The sequence below is a fragment of the Rhea americana genome, unplaced genomic scaffold (genome assembly GCF_003343005.1).
Source record: "Rhea americana isolate MKP2758 unplaced genomic scaffold, rheAme1 scaffold_306, whole genome shotgun sequence".
NCBI classification, from domain to species: Eukaryota; Metazoa; Chordata; class Aves; order Rheiformes; family Rheidae; genus Rhea; species Rhea americana.
In genome coordinates this window covers 120694-139789 of record NW_028186431.1, presented here as the reverse complement: position 1 = coordinate 139789, position 19096 = coordinate 120694, and the positions used below count along the sequence as shown (strand labels likewise).

General features: G+C 40.2%; 1 protein-coding gene across 2 annotated transcripts in view; it reads left to right on the top strand.

Moving 5' to 3' along the window:
* Positions 1–9: 9 nt before the first annotated feature.
* The window catches only part of MAPK12 (mitogen-activated protein kinase 12), a 41460-nt gene continuing 22373 nt past the window's right edge, over positions 10–19096 (top strand). The window contains exons 1-5 of one of the 2 annotated variants that reach the window (XM_085309902.1): positions 10–201; positions 634–763; positions 11610–11668; positions 14864–14975; positions 15962–15983. In XM_085309902.1, coding sequence (XP_085166028.1) covers positions 86–201; positions 634–763; positions 11610–11668; positions 14864–14975; positions 15962–15983 — 439 coding nt within the window. In that variant the 5' untranslated portion in view covers positions 10–85. The remainder of the gene's footprint in view (positions 202–633; positions 764–11609; positions 11669–14863; positions 14976–15961; positions 15984–19096) is intronic. The other variant, XM_085309903.1, reaches the window with a different exon arrangement.

The window sequence follows — 19096 nt, the reverse complement described above, 5'->3', positions numbered from 1 at the left end:
GCCCAGCCCCTCGGCGCGGCGCGGCGCGGCGGCGCGCTGCCTCCGGGGCTCTTTGTGGGAAGGTGCCGGCAGGGGGTGCAGCACCATGTCCTCCCCCCAGAAAGGCTTCTACCGGCAGGAGATCACCAAAACCCTCTGGGAAGTCCGGGACCGCTACCGCGACCTGCAGCCCGTGGGATCCGGCGCCTACGGGGCCGTCTGGTGAGCGGGGCGGCGCGCAGCCGGCGGGGGCCCGGCGCCTTCGCCCGGCCGCCGCGGGGCGGGAGGGGGCCGCGGCGCGGCCGGGGGTCGCGCCCGCCGCCTGCGCTTTGTTCCCCGGCGGCAGCTTTTGCGGGTGTTTCGTGTGTGGCGCGCCGCGGGGCCACCAGCGCCCGTGGGACAGGCTGCCTGGTCCTGGGGACTATTTTAATTTCCTCCCCCCTCCCCGTCCTTTTAAATCTTTGGAAAAGCGGCCGCTTTCCGTCTCGGGCTCCGGCGGCGTCTAAAGTCAGGAGCCGAGGCCCCGGCGGGCGAGGTGCTCTGGGGAGAGCCTCCCCCCGCGGGCGCGGGCGCGGGCGCGGGGCGGACGGCGCGCACCTGCGCCGCGGCCGGCGGAGCCCGCGCTCGCCAAACGCCCTTCCCCTTCCCTTAAAGCTCGGCTGTCGACGGACGGAGCGGCACCAAAGTGGCCCTCAAGAAACTGTACCGCCCGTTTCAGTCCGAACTCTTCGCCAAACGAGCCTACCGAGAGCTGCGCCTCCTGAAGCACATGAAGCACGAAAACGTGAGTTCGGTCCTTGGCAGGTCCCCTCAGGGCCGCGGCGCGTTGGCACCTCAAGCAGCGTCCGCTCTGCTGTCCCCTGCCTCCGTCGTATGCAAACCTGGCAGGGTAGCTGAGGAGCTGCGCGGGAATCAGGAGTCTTTCAGCAAGGCCTGCGTGTCTGTCCTCTGTCCATCTGTCTCTCAACCTACAAATGCCGGTTCGTGCAAACCGGAGTTTCCTGTGGGACACAGTGTCATTGCGGTCCAAAGGTTGGGTGGAGAAGGGTAGGACCTCGGCCGAATTTGTGCTCARAGCTAGAGAGGGAGGTTAAGAGACCGGAAATCTGGATCTCGATCACCACACACGTGAGGTGCGGGCGATCTGCACCGCTGGCAGCTCTTTGCTTGAACTTGGATGTGGTACTATGGGCCTGTCCTTCAGAGCGAAGGGTCTGTTATTGCCTTTCATGAAACGTGGAAGTCTCAGCTTYGTACTTAACGCGAAATGGTCGAAGTTCTGGAATGACTAAAATAAATTGTTTTACAGGGATAAAGTGTCTTTATAGGATACAGGGATAGGGATACTTAGTCCCAACAGTGCTTAGTAGTTAAACAGATTCAAGGAGGAGAGACTTACATGAAAACAGTTTTGTGGGATGAAAGCATGAATGGAAACCAGATCCGAAAGATGCCAAGGTGGGATTGCAAGATTACAGCATTGATTTTAAATGCTGTTTTTGAAGAGTGTATGTGAAGAAAGAGGCTTTCAGATGTCTTGTTAAAAAGATATATACAGTAAGCCAGTCATTGTCACTGAACACTGCAGTATTAAATTCTGAGTACCAACAAGGCTAGGTTCATTTTGAAGAATACTCTCTGGATACCCTGGCTGTCCAGAAAGGACAGACCTTATTGAAAGCTTATGAACCTGTGTGCCTGTCAATCTTTTAGTCTGAATCTTTTAATATATTTTATAATTTTACTTGATGAATCCTTCGAAGTAACTGCTTTTTACCATTGTTGTATATATATTAAAGAGTTAATGTTTGTGGGGAACTTGTGTTCTATACACAGTCTTTCATACTCTCCACATTTGTTTTATTAAACTTTTGGGAGTGGATCAGCATATGCAATTGCCATATTCCTAACTATATTCAGAATTTTGAGATTATTTTTCTTCTATTTCCCAGATTAATTTGTTCTTCRGGTGGTTAGCATTTTCCACTATTGGCTGGTTTTGTGCTGCATATGCCCTTCAGGATAATATTCTGGAACCCCTCCGTAGAKGTGTTTGATAATTAAAAGAGTCTGRAAGCAAACACACACTGGGTAATGTGAGTGCAATCTGTGGAAGGTACAAGTGAATACATATGAAGGAAGGGAAGAACTTACAGCCTTAGAAAACATTTTGGACCACAGAAAGAAAAATACAGTCTTGGTTTTAAGAAAAAAATTCATAATGAATTTACTCATTAGAGGACAATGACTGAGTAAATAGTCATGCAAAGAATTTGTGAGCAYTGTGGAGACAGAAACCGCCTACTCCACCCATCCAAGATGAGGCTGAAATGGCAGTACGACCCTTCAAGAGAATGTCCAGCCTCCATTCCAGTCTCATACCATTCTACCAGGCATCTAACCCACTCTGAATTAGGAATAGCAAAAAAGCCCTTCAGGATTTCTAGCCCCTTGCAGATCCCATAATACTCCCTTAATCACTSTGCTCTTCCAAAATTAGGCCAGAGTGGTAGTGTCACTCCTGAGTGGGATTATCAGCGCCTCCCTTGTGATCTACCACCAGTCTGCGAAAGAGCCCCTTCTTTGTATTTGCCACCACAGGAAGATAATAGGGCCTGGAGTTTCTGTCTTCTCTTGTCCTCAGTTCCTATCCACGATAGCGTTCCCTACTGTGTTGTGCACACTTTTAATGACAGTAGTGGTAGTGCAATTGCAATGTCCTCCATCATCCCCTTTGTGGCTTCCGCAGGGATAGCTATTGTACTTTGAAAGTCCTCCACTCACTTGGAGGAGTTAGAATAGGAAAGTGATTGAAATATCGTACCTATTTTTCCTATAAATTAATGCCTTATAGTATATTTCTTTATAATAGCAGTTATCTATCTTCCTGGCTCTACTGTAAATGCAATTGCTATTAAAAATGAATGAAACTGAAGTGAATGTTTCAAAGACCACGATAAAATAGTGATGCCACTGTTACCTCTGTCTTGTCTCTTTTTCTTTTAAAATGGCTTCTGAAGTCATTATGCACTTGATGTTGAATTCACATGAAAAGTGTTTGTGGTGTTTTGTTTGTTTCCCCCACTGTGATTACCTTTAAAAGGAGTATCTCTGTCCTTCATAGTTTCTGGGGAGGTGCTGTGTTAAGTGTGTAGCGATACAGTAGCAATACAATACATTCCCTTAGTTCATTTATCTTTATGCTGTATTCAGAATGATAGAAGAAAATCTGACACATTATGTTAAAAATAGCATCTCTGGTTCTCCATTAAGATAGTAGGAGATATGGTTAAATCTGTGCCATGGTGATATAATACATCAGRATGCCATGCTTTGTTGAAGAAAACCAAAAAAAACTTGTGTTTACTATTCTAGATTTCCTTACCCCCATTATTGATCCTTTGAGGAGTATGCTCATGTACTTTGTAAGGAAAGGYTGTAGGATGACCAGTCATCCTGTAAAAACAAGTACAGGATTCATATTTCTGAATTTTGCTCAACTTTTCTCTTTCTTTCTAAGGAAGTTAACTCACATGGGTCAATATGCCTGTTTATTTATGCATTTTCAGGAACAGACAACTCTGGTTGCAGGGATGACCATCTCTCATTATACATGCTGGATTTTTGTGCTCCCTAATTGTACAAACAACTTGTTGCTTAATTGTAGTGGACAGTACTTTATATAAGCAATGGAAATTGGTAGCATGGGATTTCTCTCTATCCGTCTGCAAACAAATCCATGTAGAAGAGTGATGTCAAGGACCACAGGTAGAGGCTATGTGTGAGCCAGGTAGAGGCAGGGGACACCTGGGTGCTGGCAGATAAACTACTCCTGTGGTTTAATGGCAGAAGTATACATTTTTTGGTAGGCCTATTAATTTTTGAAGACTGGGATGTTTCACAAATATCATAAGCTAATTTGACTGCCTAAGAAGTAGTTTAATTCAGTTCCTCAGACATTGTCAAAAAGAAAAGTTAGTTTCCAGCAGGATAAGCTGCTGGATCACTATGTAGCTGCATATGCTGCAGAAGAGAGGGAATAATGTAAAAATGAGGAATAAAAACAGCTAAGGCAGAATTACTGAAGCACTGTGTTTTTTTCATTTATTCGTGCTAGCTTAAAGTTTTCATCTCAGTACAGCCTCAGTAGATCTAGATTGCTTCTTTGGCATCCACTGCATCATCTGTAGAAGAACAGACTGTTTACTCCTAGGAAGCTTTTTCAGTAATGCTGCTTTGTTCCTTGTTTCATTCCCTTTTGAGTTTGTCTAAAGTGAGGAGCCCTTACAACTGTCTATTATAACTCTAAATTAAAACCAAAGAGAATGAAAATATTGTCAGTGTGCTCACTTTGGCCATGGCCTTGTCTCTCAAACACTTGCTTAGCTCTGCATAAGTGTGTCATTCTGAAGGTAATGGAGATATTTATGTATGTAAAATTAAACCCAGACAAGTAAGTGGAGGTTACTTCATTTCATTTTTCAAATAACTTGGATTTTGTTCTACATTTGAAGTGGAAGTGATGTTATGATGCCCATTTTCACTGAAACAACAACTGTATAGTGACTCATATTAGTTCAGTTCTAGTGCCCTTCTCACCTCTCAGTTTGCTAATGGAAATTTTGAAGTTACCATCAGGAGTACCAAATTTCTGGCAAGGAGAGATGGTACATGAGAGAGAAAAGCAGTGGCTCATGCTAATTTGTATTTGAGAAGGGAGTGTGATTTTCATGAAAATGTATATACATCTGTGTGTMTGTATGTGTCTATATGTGTACAAGCACACATAGAAATTCAGACCAAGTTCTACCAACTTAAGYTCTGAATGTGTTTTTGGCATAAAATCCTTGACAAATGCTCTTTAAACATTTCTTAAGTTGAGTCAGTTAATATTCTACAGATGTTTTCCCTGCTTGGAAACCCTGCATATAACAGTCAGCTGTAATATTTGTTTAAAGATACTCTGTGTTATGCTCTTATTCTTTGCTCTATGTGGAAATTATTCTCTGGTGTATTCCCAAATCTGAAGAACAGTGTATGYTTTGCATTATGAGAACCATTTAGCTTTTTATTCCTGCCTTTTGGAAGGAACTCAGGTGTCCAACAGACAGTCAGCTCTCATTCTACAATTACTTTTCTGAGGATGATACAAGTGTTCAGTTTTAGGGTAGCTAGTACTTAATATGTTGAATTCTGTATTCTGAAAAAATACCGTTGACTGTTTGTTTGTACTTACACAGTGTCAACCAAGGGAGGAGTTTGTTCCAGAGAAAATAGTGGGAAACTTCATGTTTCTACGTGAGAAAATCTTAAAACAGTCAGCTTTTACAGTTCACCTGACCTGCCATGAGCGTAAGAAGAGCGACAGKTTTGAGCTTCATAAAACCAAACCATGTTCTAGGTGAAACTTGCCTTAGGATTACAAATGCAGTGTGCCAATTGTGCATGCTCACTGTGGTAGCAGACGTTTCCTACAGGAAGTTCTGCTTTGTAAGTGAGTTGCCACTTTCTATTCCAGCTAAAACTTCACATCCTTCATGTGTAAGTGCCAGTAAAGTGCAGCTCGGGAATTCAGGATGGAGGTGGCAGATTTCCATAGTGATTGTAAGTAAAAATGCAGTTGTGGCTGTATAGTTTCTTGCTGGTTGTAGGAGTAAAACRCTCTTGGCTACTTCTGCTGGCTGAAAGCTTAGAACAACTAGGGATGTAACAGGACACTAGAGTCACTTATTTTAGTAATCAAAAGCCAATAAATCCATGTAGTGGTATTTCTCGTCACTTTTACTTCTTTTCATAAAGTTGTCTGATAGGTGCCTTTTATCTAGGCTGAGCTTCAGCTGTTAGCCATTTATACGCATCCTACCCTTAGATACTAGTAAAGCAGACTGAMTAGCTCAGTCTAGTGAAACATAATAAGGAGGACAGCACTGAAAACCAAATCTTATTTCTCTTAGGATTGTCATACAATCCAAAGATAAAGAATTATAAGCCTGCTGGATTTGAATTTCTCAAATACTACATATGGGTCCTTTGAAAGAAGAATGCAGTTACTGAGGTATGGCTTGTGTCTGTCAGTATATTCCATTTCTGCTCCCCTTCTCTGCTCTTCGTTTTGCTGGTGGATTGGTGTGCCTCCCCATGTTACTTAGGTTCCCTGAAGTTCTGAGATGCTTTTATTTCACAAAGAGCAGAGAGTCCTTAAGCCCTCAGGACTTCAGTGAATCTGATCTGAAAAGTAGCCTCCCTCCCCCCCACACACACACCTTTTTGTTCTCTTGGCTTTTTCCTTTGATTCTCTGTTCTTTTGTGACATAAAGTTTTATGGCATTGTGGCAGGATGCTATGCTTAGTTTSTCAATATTATGCAGAAGAAAAGGAAAGGAACTCTGTCCATCAGCAGACATCCCTCAGTGTCCTGCAGTAGAACTGCTAGGTAATCCAGTGAGGAAGAAAAGTGACTGCAGTGTTGGCCTTGTGCAGGGGCTGTACGAAAACTGAGACTTCCTAGCATAGTAAAAGGATGCAGGGACCCTGCGATGCAGAACAGCACAAGAACATGTAGATGAAGCTAATCCTGCAGAAAATCTAATGCAGTATGATACATTGTTCAGTGCACCCCAGCAGGGATCTCTTAAAAAATGTTACTGCATTTGTAGCCTGAGTGCCAAAGCCATTCAACTTCACTGTGTTTTCATGCATGAACACATGCTTTCACATGTGTTTTCATCTACAAGATAAAGAAGCACTTACTGTATAAGAGACATAAGCTACATTACTTATTAATTTATACAAGATGTGAGTCTTTGGTTGATGACCTGCTTACATCAGAAAATTTTCTTTGTAGAAATTCAGTGAAACAGTCCTTGAATACAAGTAATCAAAAAAATGAAGATGGAGCTCCTTACTGATATGTTCCATTGATGCAACTAGGTTTGGAAAAGGAAGCAGCTGTCTACTGAGAAGTGAAGGACAGAAATTACCTTACAAACACAAAGCTCTTATTTATTTGTTGACAATTGTTAAAATTGRTCAATATAAAATGTCTTGTATGGGGGGAAAGAGAGGGAGGAGAAAGGCTGAACACACTTACTGCCACCTTCTCCCTACTAGCTTCTTAGGAAAGAGACAAAACAGAGTAAGTATTTGAGTAAAAACATATCCCATGTAAACCAAGTTAGACTAGTAGAAGTGTAGTTTTTCTGTTACTGTGGTTTTGTTCTACAAATTCTGCTAGAAAAGGGAGGAGGCACTGTACTATGATTTTAGATTTAGCTTATGTATTTTGATACTACTTTAGATTATATATTTTGAAACAAGGAAGGTATGTTGGTGGAGTTTACAGAAATCCAAGTTGTTTTCAGTTAGATGGCCATCCTTTGTGGGYTTCTTCACTTTATAAATTGTCTTTTGGTAGAATTAACAGAAAAAAAAATGAGACAATAGAAGGGTAGCTCTTCTGCTGGYTTCCACAGATGTTTTTCACTGCTATCCCAGAATGTGTAATGAGTTTGTTCTTTGTCTGTACCTTCATCTCTGATCACAGTAAGCATGCTGAATTAATACCCAAAGTATAATTTCAGAATGTTTAAAAGATACCTCAGTGATTCTTGTAGTTTATGTTTTACTCTAGCTTACTTTTGTGTTGGGGTAGTATCTTTAAGTCCTGTAAAGCTTTTACAAATACTATGTTTAATCAAGAGAGAGCGTTTTCACAGATACAGGATTTTCCATGATGTTGTGGAGGAAAGAGTTTCCTACACCCTGTCCAATTTTTTTCCTTCTCCTAAAGAAGTAGCTGGAGCTGCATCTTCCTCAGAGGGTTTATTTTATTCTGTACCTCCTTGTTCTTAACATATCTGCAGAAAGCTGTGACATAAATGGAAATAATAATGACCTTGTTCCAGTAAAGGAAAATCATCCCAAAACACAGCTGTTAAATAAAAATCACCAAGGAAAAGGAAATGGATCCTTCACTTTTTTTTTTTTTTTTTTTTTTTTTACAATGATTAACTATTAGTATGACCTACCATTGTGGACACTAATACGATTTTAGGGATTTTTAAAAGCCCATTTCATAAAACTAAAAAAAGATGTGTTGTAAAATACTTGATGTGTTAAAAGAGAAGCTAATTTCTGTTTTATTTTTTAAAATGTCCTTCAGTTGGAGTAGAGCGTTGGGCTCTGTGGTCTCTTTCACTTCACAGGTTTTGCAACAATGAAAGCAAATAATCTTTCCTCCATTAGTTTCCAGCTTTACCTCAGAATTCAGTGTGTATTCTCTATCTCAGGAGGCATAAAGTCTCAGAYTTTATCTCAGAAGCTATATATACTTTGGAGATATGGAGATGAAGTAACATTTTGCTGAATTTCATTCTTTTTTTTTCAGTCTGATACGATCTGTATTGAAATGTGTTCTTTGTATTTCTATGTTTCACACCAGGAGTTTGATACCAGTTTTATATACAGATCAATGTCATAGAGCATCCATACTATTTCATCTTCTGCTCTGTCAGTTCTTTTTCTTGTTGTCCYTGGATCATTCAATGCTATATTGAGATATGATGAAGTTTATATTCTTACCTTTCATGCTGCTTAGGCAAGCAGCTTGTGTAAATGAAGGCATGGAAACCATCTCCATGAAGACAAGAAGAAAGACTTCTTCTCCTGAAAAAGTGGGTTTTGATAGGGAAAGGAGTACATATTGGATTACTGTTAAAATATCAACTTCCTTCTTTGTAATAGTGAAATCTTTAGAATATGGAGAGCGCTCAACTTTTCTGACTGTGTACGTAGTATGCAGACAAACACTGCTTTAGCATTCAGAAAGGCTCTTTGAGCTGATGGTGCTGCACTGTTACATACACCTTCCCAGTTCCTCCATCCTCCCTCCTGTCCTTGCCTCCACACCAGAAATGAAAAACTGTGCTATAGCTTATATAAAAAGCTAAAAAATATTTTTTTTCTGTAATATTAGCACTAGAGGTATTAGTGCATATGGTTTCTGTGGTTTTAATTATTGTTTTTGTGGTGACTATGTTGTTTAATTGGTTTCATATTACAAATCCCAGGGAAAATATTCTTAGTGATTTTTTTCAAATCTATGTGAATACAAAGATAAATAGCTATAATTTTCYTGTTTTCATCTTTATTAGGTTTTCTATCTGGTTTATTCTTATGACATTTTTATAGCATCCAAGCTAACTGTAGTATTTCTGCATGAATGAGGAAAGGATAAAAATATGTGTGCTAAGGGATTCATCACCACTGGAGATTTTTATTTAAAGCTTTAAATAAAGGAAGTCGTCTTTCTTTTCCTGCATTTTTATTTCTGCATTTCTGACCTCACTTCTCTTTACTTCCGCATACTTTTTTAARGATCTCTATTAAAGTATCTTAATTATTCCCCAAAACAACAGCCAAAATGGATCTTCATTGTTATCAAATTTAGCAGATTTTACAATTCTTCTGTAATATCAGACAATGTAATATGCTGCTAGCTATGCTTTCTTTCCTGAGATCTTTTTACTAATTTTATATAGTTTTATTTGGTGTATAATCTGATGTCCTTAAACTGTATAGCCATGGAGATGGGTTTGAATAAGTTTAAAAAGGTTATAAATCTTTTAGGAATAATAATCATGTTCTCTTCACTTTCCCATTCCTATTGCTTTCTTTCCCACATAGAATCTGCCCCGCTTGTTAATACAGCACAGATCTGCTGAAAATGGGAAAATAAAAATTTTCTGATGAAACAGTTAACTTTGGAAGAAAGGTTTCAGAATCTCAGCACAGAGGCCAGTGGGCGTTAACAAGGGCATCGGAGACAGACAGCACTGGCATGGTTTTGTGGTGGTCTAATAGTCTGTCTCACTGCCTAGCTTATAGATCTAATGTAATTTTTGTCAGAACTGTTTTGAGTAACTTATAGTGTGACTTTCAGCTGTTCTCATTACCATAGTTACCTTGGATTTCTGGCGTGCCCATCTGAAAAACTGTCTTACTGGAGGAAGCTGGGAGAGGCATGTGCACCAGCAGAAGACCGATCCAAAGAGCTACTGTTTTAAACAGCACACATTCCAGCAACCCAAATTACTGTATTTCATTACTGACTTGGAAGCTGGGATTTGAGAAAGAATATGAGTAGTCCAGTGTGCAGAGCCACTAACTGACTGCCAGCAGTGTCCTAGATCCTGTTCCCTGCCAAGAAGACTCCCCTTTAGTAAACAGAAATTGCCAAGAATTATGGCCTAGATGTCTGGAATAAGGAATATCAGAGTCTTCCCTATGCACAAATTAATTCCTTTATTATTAGGTAATGGTTAYGGTCTTCCATGTGTTCTTTGTGTGGCCTGATGATGAATGTTCACAATAGTGACATTTTCAGTAAGATCGTGGGAGCACTTTTCCTCCCTCTTTGGGAAAATCTTTATGGTTTGAGATTGGATATCTCTGTGAAAGGCTTGATCCCTTCAGATTAAGAAGGGAATTAAATTTAGACCTTTTGTTTACTGACTGATTGAATGCTCAGATATTAGGATGTTTTTGTGAAAGGAGGGAACTCCGGAGACTTATCTTCTGTGGCCATTTTTAAAAGAAAGCAGTGGCTCTAACTACATCTTTTAAGTACATCTCCACTTATCACTGTATCTAGATGTGCTATACCCACCAGCTTTCTTAAGAGAAATGCCTGATTGCTGGATTCCTGTTGGGCTTAGATTTGAGCAGGGCATTGAGACCCTTGGGCCTTGTCAAGACTGGGCCAGTGTAGGAAGTTAAAAGAAGCAATTCTAAACGGTTAGGATATTCAGGCATTTCCTGATTTTGGCAGCATCAGAGCAGGGATTTAGCTTTAGACACCAACATTGCTGCTACATCCTTTGCAGCATCTGGCTCTGTGTATTTAATTTACTAATATTTAATGGGTTTGGGAGAAGCGTTGGCAGTTACTGTAATTAATTTAGTCAGTTGGTATTGTTCTTTTGAAAACCATGCTCATATAAAAAACTGTGATGGGAAGTCTCTTTTAAATTCTCTGTTGGGTGATAGAACRCATCTGTTTGACACAAAATGCACTAAGGGAGAACGTAAGATATAATCCAAGCTCTTGACAAGTTATTCTTCTTACAGAGAGTTTAATCCTAGTTTCCTGTCCGCATACCCGTTTAGGGATTATAATCTAAATACCTGAATTACCCCGTAACTGAAATTAGAAGGTGTCTGAAAGCATTTGGTATTCTTCATTGGCGGGTATCTGGCCCAGCTTGGTAAGTAATACAGCTACTTCAGAATATAAGCTAATTTGCTGGTTTATTTCCAGTACTTAAGTGGTTAATGTTAAAAGGAACTCTCTTCTCTTACATAAAATTCTTGACCTCTGAAATCTTTATTTAAATAAATACAGTTTAATTTTTTCTTTACCACTGGATTGAATGGTCCTCAGAGTTGTAAAARAAAAGATAACAAATGCTGATATTGCTAGACACTAAATGTTTTTTCTGCTGGCTKTATGCCTATAGCTAATGTTTCATTATGGAAGTATTTTTGATTAAATTTTTCACTTCTTATGCAGTTTGGGAATTTTTGTGTTAAGACAATATTAATCCATTCTCCCTCTCCCCCCTTATTTTTAGGTCATTGGAATATTGGACGTGTTCACACCAGATATAACACTGGAGAAATTTAATGACTTGTAAGTTTTGAGTTGTTTATATTTGGGAGCAGAGTTACTGCTTATTTGGGAGGAGGGATTGTTTACTTTTTCATCCTGGAGAATTGCAAAAATATTGCTTCATGGCTTTTTCTGAATTTCATCTTAATATAAATCTTGTTTGCTACTTAAAACTGCTAGGCTGAGTTTTCCAGATTATTATTAGAACCAGTTACCTATCTTATAAGATGTATACTTCTTTCAATCCTTAGTAAATTGCAGTCTGATCAATTCCCTAATCTTCCTTTAAAGTATTGATTTCTTACCCTAAAGCCCAGAATGATCAAATGGTAGAACCATCTTTAACTCAAACTAGAGTTAAGAAGGATCACACTGGCGACGTGTCATGTAGCAATCACAATTTTCAAGTCAGACTTGAAAAYGATGATTGCTACATGACACATTGCCAGTGTGATCCATCCTAAGTTTAGGATTAGTTCAAAACTGCTGCTCTTTGTTACTGTTGCTGTAACTATCTGTGAGCTCTGCTCTGTGGTACTCCCTGACTGCCCATTCTGCAATTGCTTGCATCCAGCTGAGGATGGTCTGTACTCCCTCTCGGCTTTCCCCATAGAACAAAATGGAGCAAACAGTACATGATAGAGATTGCTTCTAACATGAGGCATGTGACTCTCTCTGACCTTTTGGCAGCATCTCAAGCAGATACTTAGCATGTCTGTCTTGCCAGTGGACCTTGCTGCAATTCTAGTGAATTGGATTCACTAGAGAAACAGTGTTTCTGTTGTACTTAATGTAAATTTTATATTACATTGGTAGAACTGTTTTGGATTTCCTCTAATGTGATTTGTGTGTTTCAAAAACAATTTTTTTTTGTTAACATACAAGTATGCAAGGTTATCTAACAAGAAAAGGTAGAAAATGAAGTATAAAAAACATGGATCACATTGGTTATTGGATCATACAGATCATTTAGGCCTTTAAGCCAAGAATTTTGCTGCCCATATTGCCTATCATTCTAGCATTTTATATAACATATGCAATACAATGCACATACATAAGATTAGCATTTGAGGACTGCATTTTAAATGCAAATTTTATATGTGTATATATAATAATATAATATAATATAATTATATAATATAATAATAAATTATGAGAATTGCAGGTGAACTGTGACCAGACCACAGTAATACTTTTCATTCATGAATCTGCATCTGAGAKAGGCCTGTATGAAGTAACAGAGTTTTTTTCTCAAAAGATGAAGTTCCTTTATGGAGTGTTACAGTGTAACTTTTTCTCTTTTTTTTCCTTCATTTTTTCATCTGTGTGTAAGTGCCCATAGCATTCAGTCCCACTGTCATCCTGTTCCAATGTTGCTCATAAAGTGTTAATAAATTTTGGATTTTCAAACTCAAATAAGAGTGTGTTTCTATCTCCTGTTCTTTTTTGTTTTTTTTTTTTTTTTTTTTTTTTTTTTTTTTTTTTTTTTTTTTAAGAAAAAAAGAAAAAAAATTGTCCTTCATGTTTCCTCATGCCCCAGTTCTCTCTATCTTGATTACTAGAAATTTGAAGTCATCAAATTGTAAACTCATCAAGTGCGTGTGTGTGAAAATGCACTCTTATTTATCCTTTCCATCCTGTTCTTTACAGCACTTAATGGTTATAAATTGTTTTGGACTTTATCTGTTTAGATAAATCACTGTCCAACCAGAGCAATGGGATTTACACAGATGATGGCAGGCTAACAAAATTCCTTATGGATGCTTCAAGGTCACCACCAGTACTATAAGACATTTCTCTGTGTCTCTCACCTCACATCTTACTAGCTCTGTTTTATTTAAAACAGTCACTTAAGTGTTTTTTCTTTTTCTGGCTCATTTCAAATATTTATGACCTGTGGGAAAATGTATTTAATAAGTTTGGATGGGTAAAACTTCATACACTTTCAAGATTCAGGAACATCAGTAAAGCAGAAGTTAAACTCTGTTTTTTAAGTTATTTGCTCTGTTCATGAGAAACATACTGTGTTATACACCTGAGGAAAGATTTAATTCTCTATTTTTCTCTAAGAAATTTCATTCTCTTCATCATGCTTGCTCTGTCCTTATGTAGTTACTAGATTAAATTCACTTATTTTCTATCCAAAGGATAGCAGATTTGTCTATGAATGCTGGGATTGGGAGCCTGAGTCCTGATACCCCAAGTCATGAGAACAAGGTTGGGTATCTAGGGAATTTTGAATATACTATCTGTAACTTTTTGTGACTAAATCAGTATTCCATTTTCCTRTAAGTTTGTGTTTAATATCTATTTAGTTTGTAGTATAATTCTAACACAACAAATGAAGTTTTTTTATGCAGCTTTACTGAGAGAACACAGCATAGTTAAAATTTGCATATTTTAACAAAAGGAATCCACTTAAGTCTAATTAACAAAACTTAYATCCATGAAACATGATCACATCTAACTCTTCCCTTCATGAAAATGCATCTGCTTTTCTTTGTAATAAGAAGAAAACTGGTGACTTTATCCTCAGATGTCAGGCATGTGGCTAGCTCTGTTTGTGTCCAGACTTGGATCTCAGGAGGTTTTTTGATGAGTTTACTGCAAGCAATCTGAAGAACAATTATGGATCTTTCACAAAGACTATCTTTGAAATGCCAGCTTGGCACTCTCAAGCTTTTATTCCTGGTTACCAATAAGAARTACCAAAGGTTAATGATTTTATAACCCCAGATGAAAATTAATGGAAGAAGTTGTTGCTTCTTAATTTGATGAACTCTGTTCTTGGTACACCTGATCTTGTGTGTTTGAATGAACCACCTAGTCAGTTCTGTTGTGGCTAAGATCCTCTAGTCCACTTATCCTATTGTCACATTTGTAAGATAAATATCACTGTGTAAATGTCTTAGTTTTCTGTGCAGGTATCTTTGAAGTATCACGTGGCTCTTGATTAGGTTCTTTTAATCTAGTTCCGAATCTGTACATGTCTGATAACAACCAACTTTCTGTAACCAGTGGCAGGGTTATATGATATCTAAATGACAATCAAGAAATAGATTTAAAAAAGAGACACTTGGAGGGGGGAGATCAGTGGAATTGCTTGGTAAACAGAATGATCTGCCATTCAAGATTGTGACTGATATATAACATACAATTATGTTTCAATTTATTTTTACAAATTTAGAGTTATTCTATACTTTCTTTTTTTTCAAGCTACCTAGTCATGCCATTTATGGGAACAGACTTGAGTAAGATAATGAAGCATGAGAAGCTAACTGAAGACCGAATCCAGTTCCTGGTATATCAGATGTTAAAAGGCTTAAAGGTTTGCCACTTCTACAATTTTTATTTCACTTTTTTTTTTCCTAGTAAACCAATATGGAGCACTATAGTTAGCATTTGATAGCAGGATAAAATTTCATGATACAAGTGATGACATTCTATACAACAGATGTTTTGTGACCGTGAAAGTTGCCTTTTTGTTTTAAGGTAAAGGAAAGAAAAAGTTGAATCTCAGTAAAGATCTATAATACATTAAAGACCTATAATACATTAATCTGGGGTGACTTTGATTTCCTTATTTCAGTAAACCAGGTCACTGCTGTGATTTTTAGTTATGCCTTCCTCAGCGGTAGTTGATTTTAGTGCTTTATAGCCAGATCTCTTACCCTGGCTGGTTGAGAAGTGTAGAAACAGAGAATGAAATAAGTATTGAAATCAGAGGCAAGATTCCCTTTGACTTCAGCAGAACSAAACTTGATATCCTGTTTGACTAGAAATGATAAATCAGAACCCTTGGCTGTGTCTTCAGCTTCAAATTTCTCTAGTGTGAAAAGTTTTCTATATCTTTCCAGTGTTGGTTTGGTAGCACTGTTGGCAAGACAGTCTTCATCAGCCTACTGTAAACACAGTATCTGTCTATGTTCTTCTGAGGAAGGTTTTGTTTTCCTCATAGAATTCTTTCTTTCAGTTAATTACTCTGGAGAGTTCTTCCTGTGCCTATCTTCTTTGGTTTGAATTTATTTTAGATGGTGTGTGTTGTCTGATGGATTTTTATGTTTWTATATATATATATGTATATAAAAAACATATTTTATATATAAATATATATAAATACGGTGAATACAGACCTGTCGTTATGGTATTTGTGGTGAATTTCTCACCCTGAGAGAGACTCAGAGCCTCCTTGACTCCTAGTGCTTGCACTGGTTTTGGTGGGTGTTCAGGGACAACAGTGCATGCTGATTTGGTTCATGTATGTTAAGAGTCCTGTTCTGCAACATACTAAAACATTTTCCTAAATTTAAACAGGCAATTGAAACAGGAATTTGTTGTGAGTATTCATATATTCAAATAACTTTTTGAGCCAGATGTCTGAATGTTTCTTGTGTATGTATCCTTTATGTAACATTCTATGTATAAGGTTAAAGAATCTCTGAAGTCTCCAAGTCTAGGGCAGCTTTGATAAAAAGGAAGAGGCATGGATTTTTAGCRACTAATGGGAGTGGGGGTGGCTGAGAGGAGCACAGATGAATCACTTACAACCCTGAAGAAGTAAGCACCTGAGTTAAAAAGCTTTGAAAGAAGTCCAAAGAGATTCCATTGAAAGAACATAATTTTTGAYTGACTTTTCACAGAATTGCTGAGGTTGGAAGGACCTCTGGAGACCAGCTAGTCCAAAACCCTACCTAAAGCAAGCTCAACCACAGCAGGTTGCTCAGGACCTTGTGCAGGCAGGTTTTGAATATCTCTAAGGTTGGAGACTCCAAAAAATCTCTTGGCAACCTCTTCCAGTGTTCAATAACCGTTACAGTACAAAAAGTTATTTCTTACATTGAAACAGAATTTCCTGTGTTTCAGTTTGTGCTCACTGCCTCTTGTCCTTTCACTGGATACAATTTAGAAGAATTTGACTTCATCTTCTTCCTCCATACAGGTGTTTTTAGACATTGATAAGATGCACCCTGAGCCTTCTCAAAGCTAAACAGTATCAGTTCTCTCAGCCTTTCCTCATATGATAGTCCCTACAATTACTCAGTCATCTTTGTGGCCCACTGCTGGACTTGCTCCAGTATGTCTATGTCTTTTGTGTACTGGGAGCCCAGAATTGGAAACAGTACTCTAGACCTCACCTCCCCTGTGCTGAGTGGAGGGGAAGTATCACCTCCTTCGACCTGATGGCAATGCTCTGCCTAATGCAGCCCAGGATGCCGCTGGCCTTTTTTACCACAAGGCCTTTTTGCTGGCTCACRGTCAATTTGTTGCCCAACAGGACCCCCAGGTCCTTTTTTGCAAAGCTAGTTGGCCCCCAGCCTGTACTGGTGCATGGAGTTACTTCCCTCAGATGCAGAATTGCATTTCCTTTTGTTAAACTTGAGTGCCTGTTAGTCCATTTCTCCAGCTTGCCAAGGTCTCTCTGAATGGCAGCACAACCGTCTGATGTATCAGTCATTCTTCTCAGTTTAGTATCATCTGCAAACTTGCTGAGGATGTGCTCTGTCCCATCATCCAGGTCATTAATGAAGAGGCTAAACAGTACTGGCCCTACTATCAGCTCCTGGGGGACAGTGCTAGTGATGGGCCTCCAGCTGGACTTTGTGCAGCTTTGAGTCCAGCATGTTCAGCCAGTTTTAAGTCTGCCTCACTGTCCATTTATCTAGCCCATAACATGACGATGTTATGAGAGTATCAAAAGCTTTGGTAAAGTCAAAATAAACAACACTTGCTGCTCTTCTGTCATCCGTCAAGCCAGTCATCTCATCATAGAAGACTATCAGGTTTGTTGGGCATAATTTTCTCCTTTGTAAATACATGCTGATTGCTCCCAATCACCTTCTTGTCTGTAGTATGTTTGGAAATGGTTTCCAGGATTAGTTGCTCATCATGGCCCGGGATTAGAATCATAGAATCGGTGAGGTTGGAAGGGACCTCTGGAGATCATCTAGTCCAACCTCCCTGCTCAGCAGCGTCACTTAGAGCATGTTAGACAGGGTTGCATCCAGGCAGGCCTTGAAGATCTCCAGAGAAGGAAACTCCACAACCTCTCTGGGCAACCTGTGCCAGGGCTCCGTCACTCTCACAGTGAAGAAATYCCCCCTCACRKTCAGRYGGAAYTTCCTGTGCTTCARTTTCTGCCCATTGCCTCTTGTCCTGTCACATGGGACAACTGAAAAGAGTTCGTCCTTGTCCCCTTGAYACCCTYCCTTCAGGTACTTGTACACATTGATAAGATCCCCCCTCAGTCTTCTCTTCCCCAGGCTGAAGAGGCCCAGCTCTCACAGCCRTTCCTCATAGGGCAGGTGCTCCAGCCCTCTGATCATCTTTGTAGCTCTATGCTGGACTCTCCCCAGTAGCTCCATGTCTCTCTTGTCCTGGGGAGCCCAGAACTGGACACGGTACTCAAGATGAGGCCTCCCCGGGGCTGAGTAGAGGGGCAGGATCACCTCCCTCGACCTGCTGGCAACAGACTTCCTAATGCACCCCAGGATACCACTGGCCTTCTTGGTCACAGGGCACATTGCTRSCTCATGGTCAATTTGTCATCCACCAGCACTCCCAGGTCCTTCTCTGCAGAGCTGCTTTCCAGAAGGTCTGCCCCCAGCTTGTACYGGTGCCTAGGGTTATTCCTCCCTAGGCGCAGGACCCTGCACTTGCCCTTGTGGAACCTCACGAGGTTCCTCTCCATCCAACTCTCCAGCCTGTCCAGGTCTCTCTGAATGGCAGCACAGCCCTCTGGTGCGTCAGCCACTCCTCCCAGCTTGGGATCATCAGCAAACTTGCTGCGGAGGCACTCTGTCCCCTCATCCAGGTCAYTGRTGAAGAAGTTGAACAGGATGGGACCCAGTCTGAGCCYTGGGGGATGCCACTAGCCACAGGCCTCCAACTAGACTCCTCGCCACTGATGACGACYCTCTGAGCTCTGYCTTTCAGCCAGTTCTCAATCCACCTCACTGTCCACTCRTCTAAYTCACACTTCCTGAGCTTCTCTAGGAGGATGTTATGGGAGACAGTGTCAAAAGCCTTGCTGAAGTCAAGGTACACAACKTCCACTGCTCTGCCCTCATCTACCCAGCCAGTCATTCCATCACAGAAGGCYATCAGGTTGGTTAAGCAGGATTTCCCCTTGGTGAATCCATGCTGGCCAATCCTGATCACCTTYTTYTCCTCCATATGTCTGGAGATGACATCCAGAATGAGCTGTTTCATCACCTTTCCATGGATGGAGGTGAGACTGACTGGCCTGTAGTTTCCTGGGTCCTCCTTCTTGCCCTTCTTGAAGACTGGAGTGACATTGGCTTTCTTCCAGTCCTCAGGCACCTCTCCAGTTCTCTAGGACCTTTCAAAGATCATGGAGAGCGTCTTGGCAAAAACATCCGCCAGCTCTCTCAGTACCCGAGGATACRTCCCATCTGGGCCCATGGATTTGTGGATGTCTAGCCTGCCCAG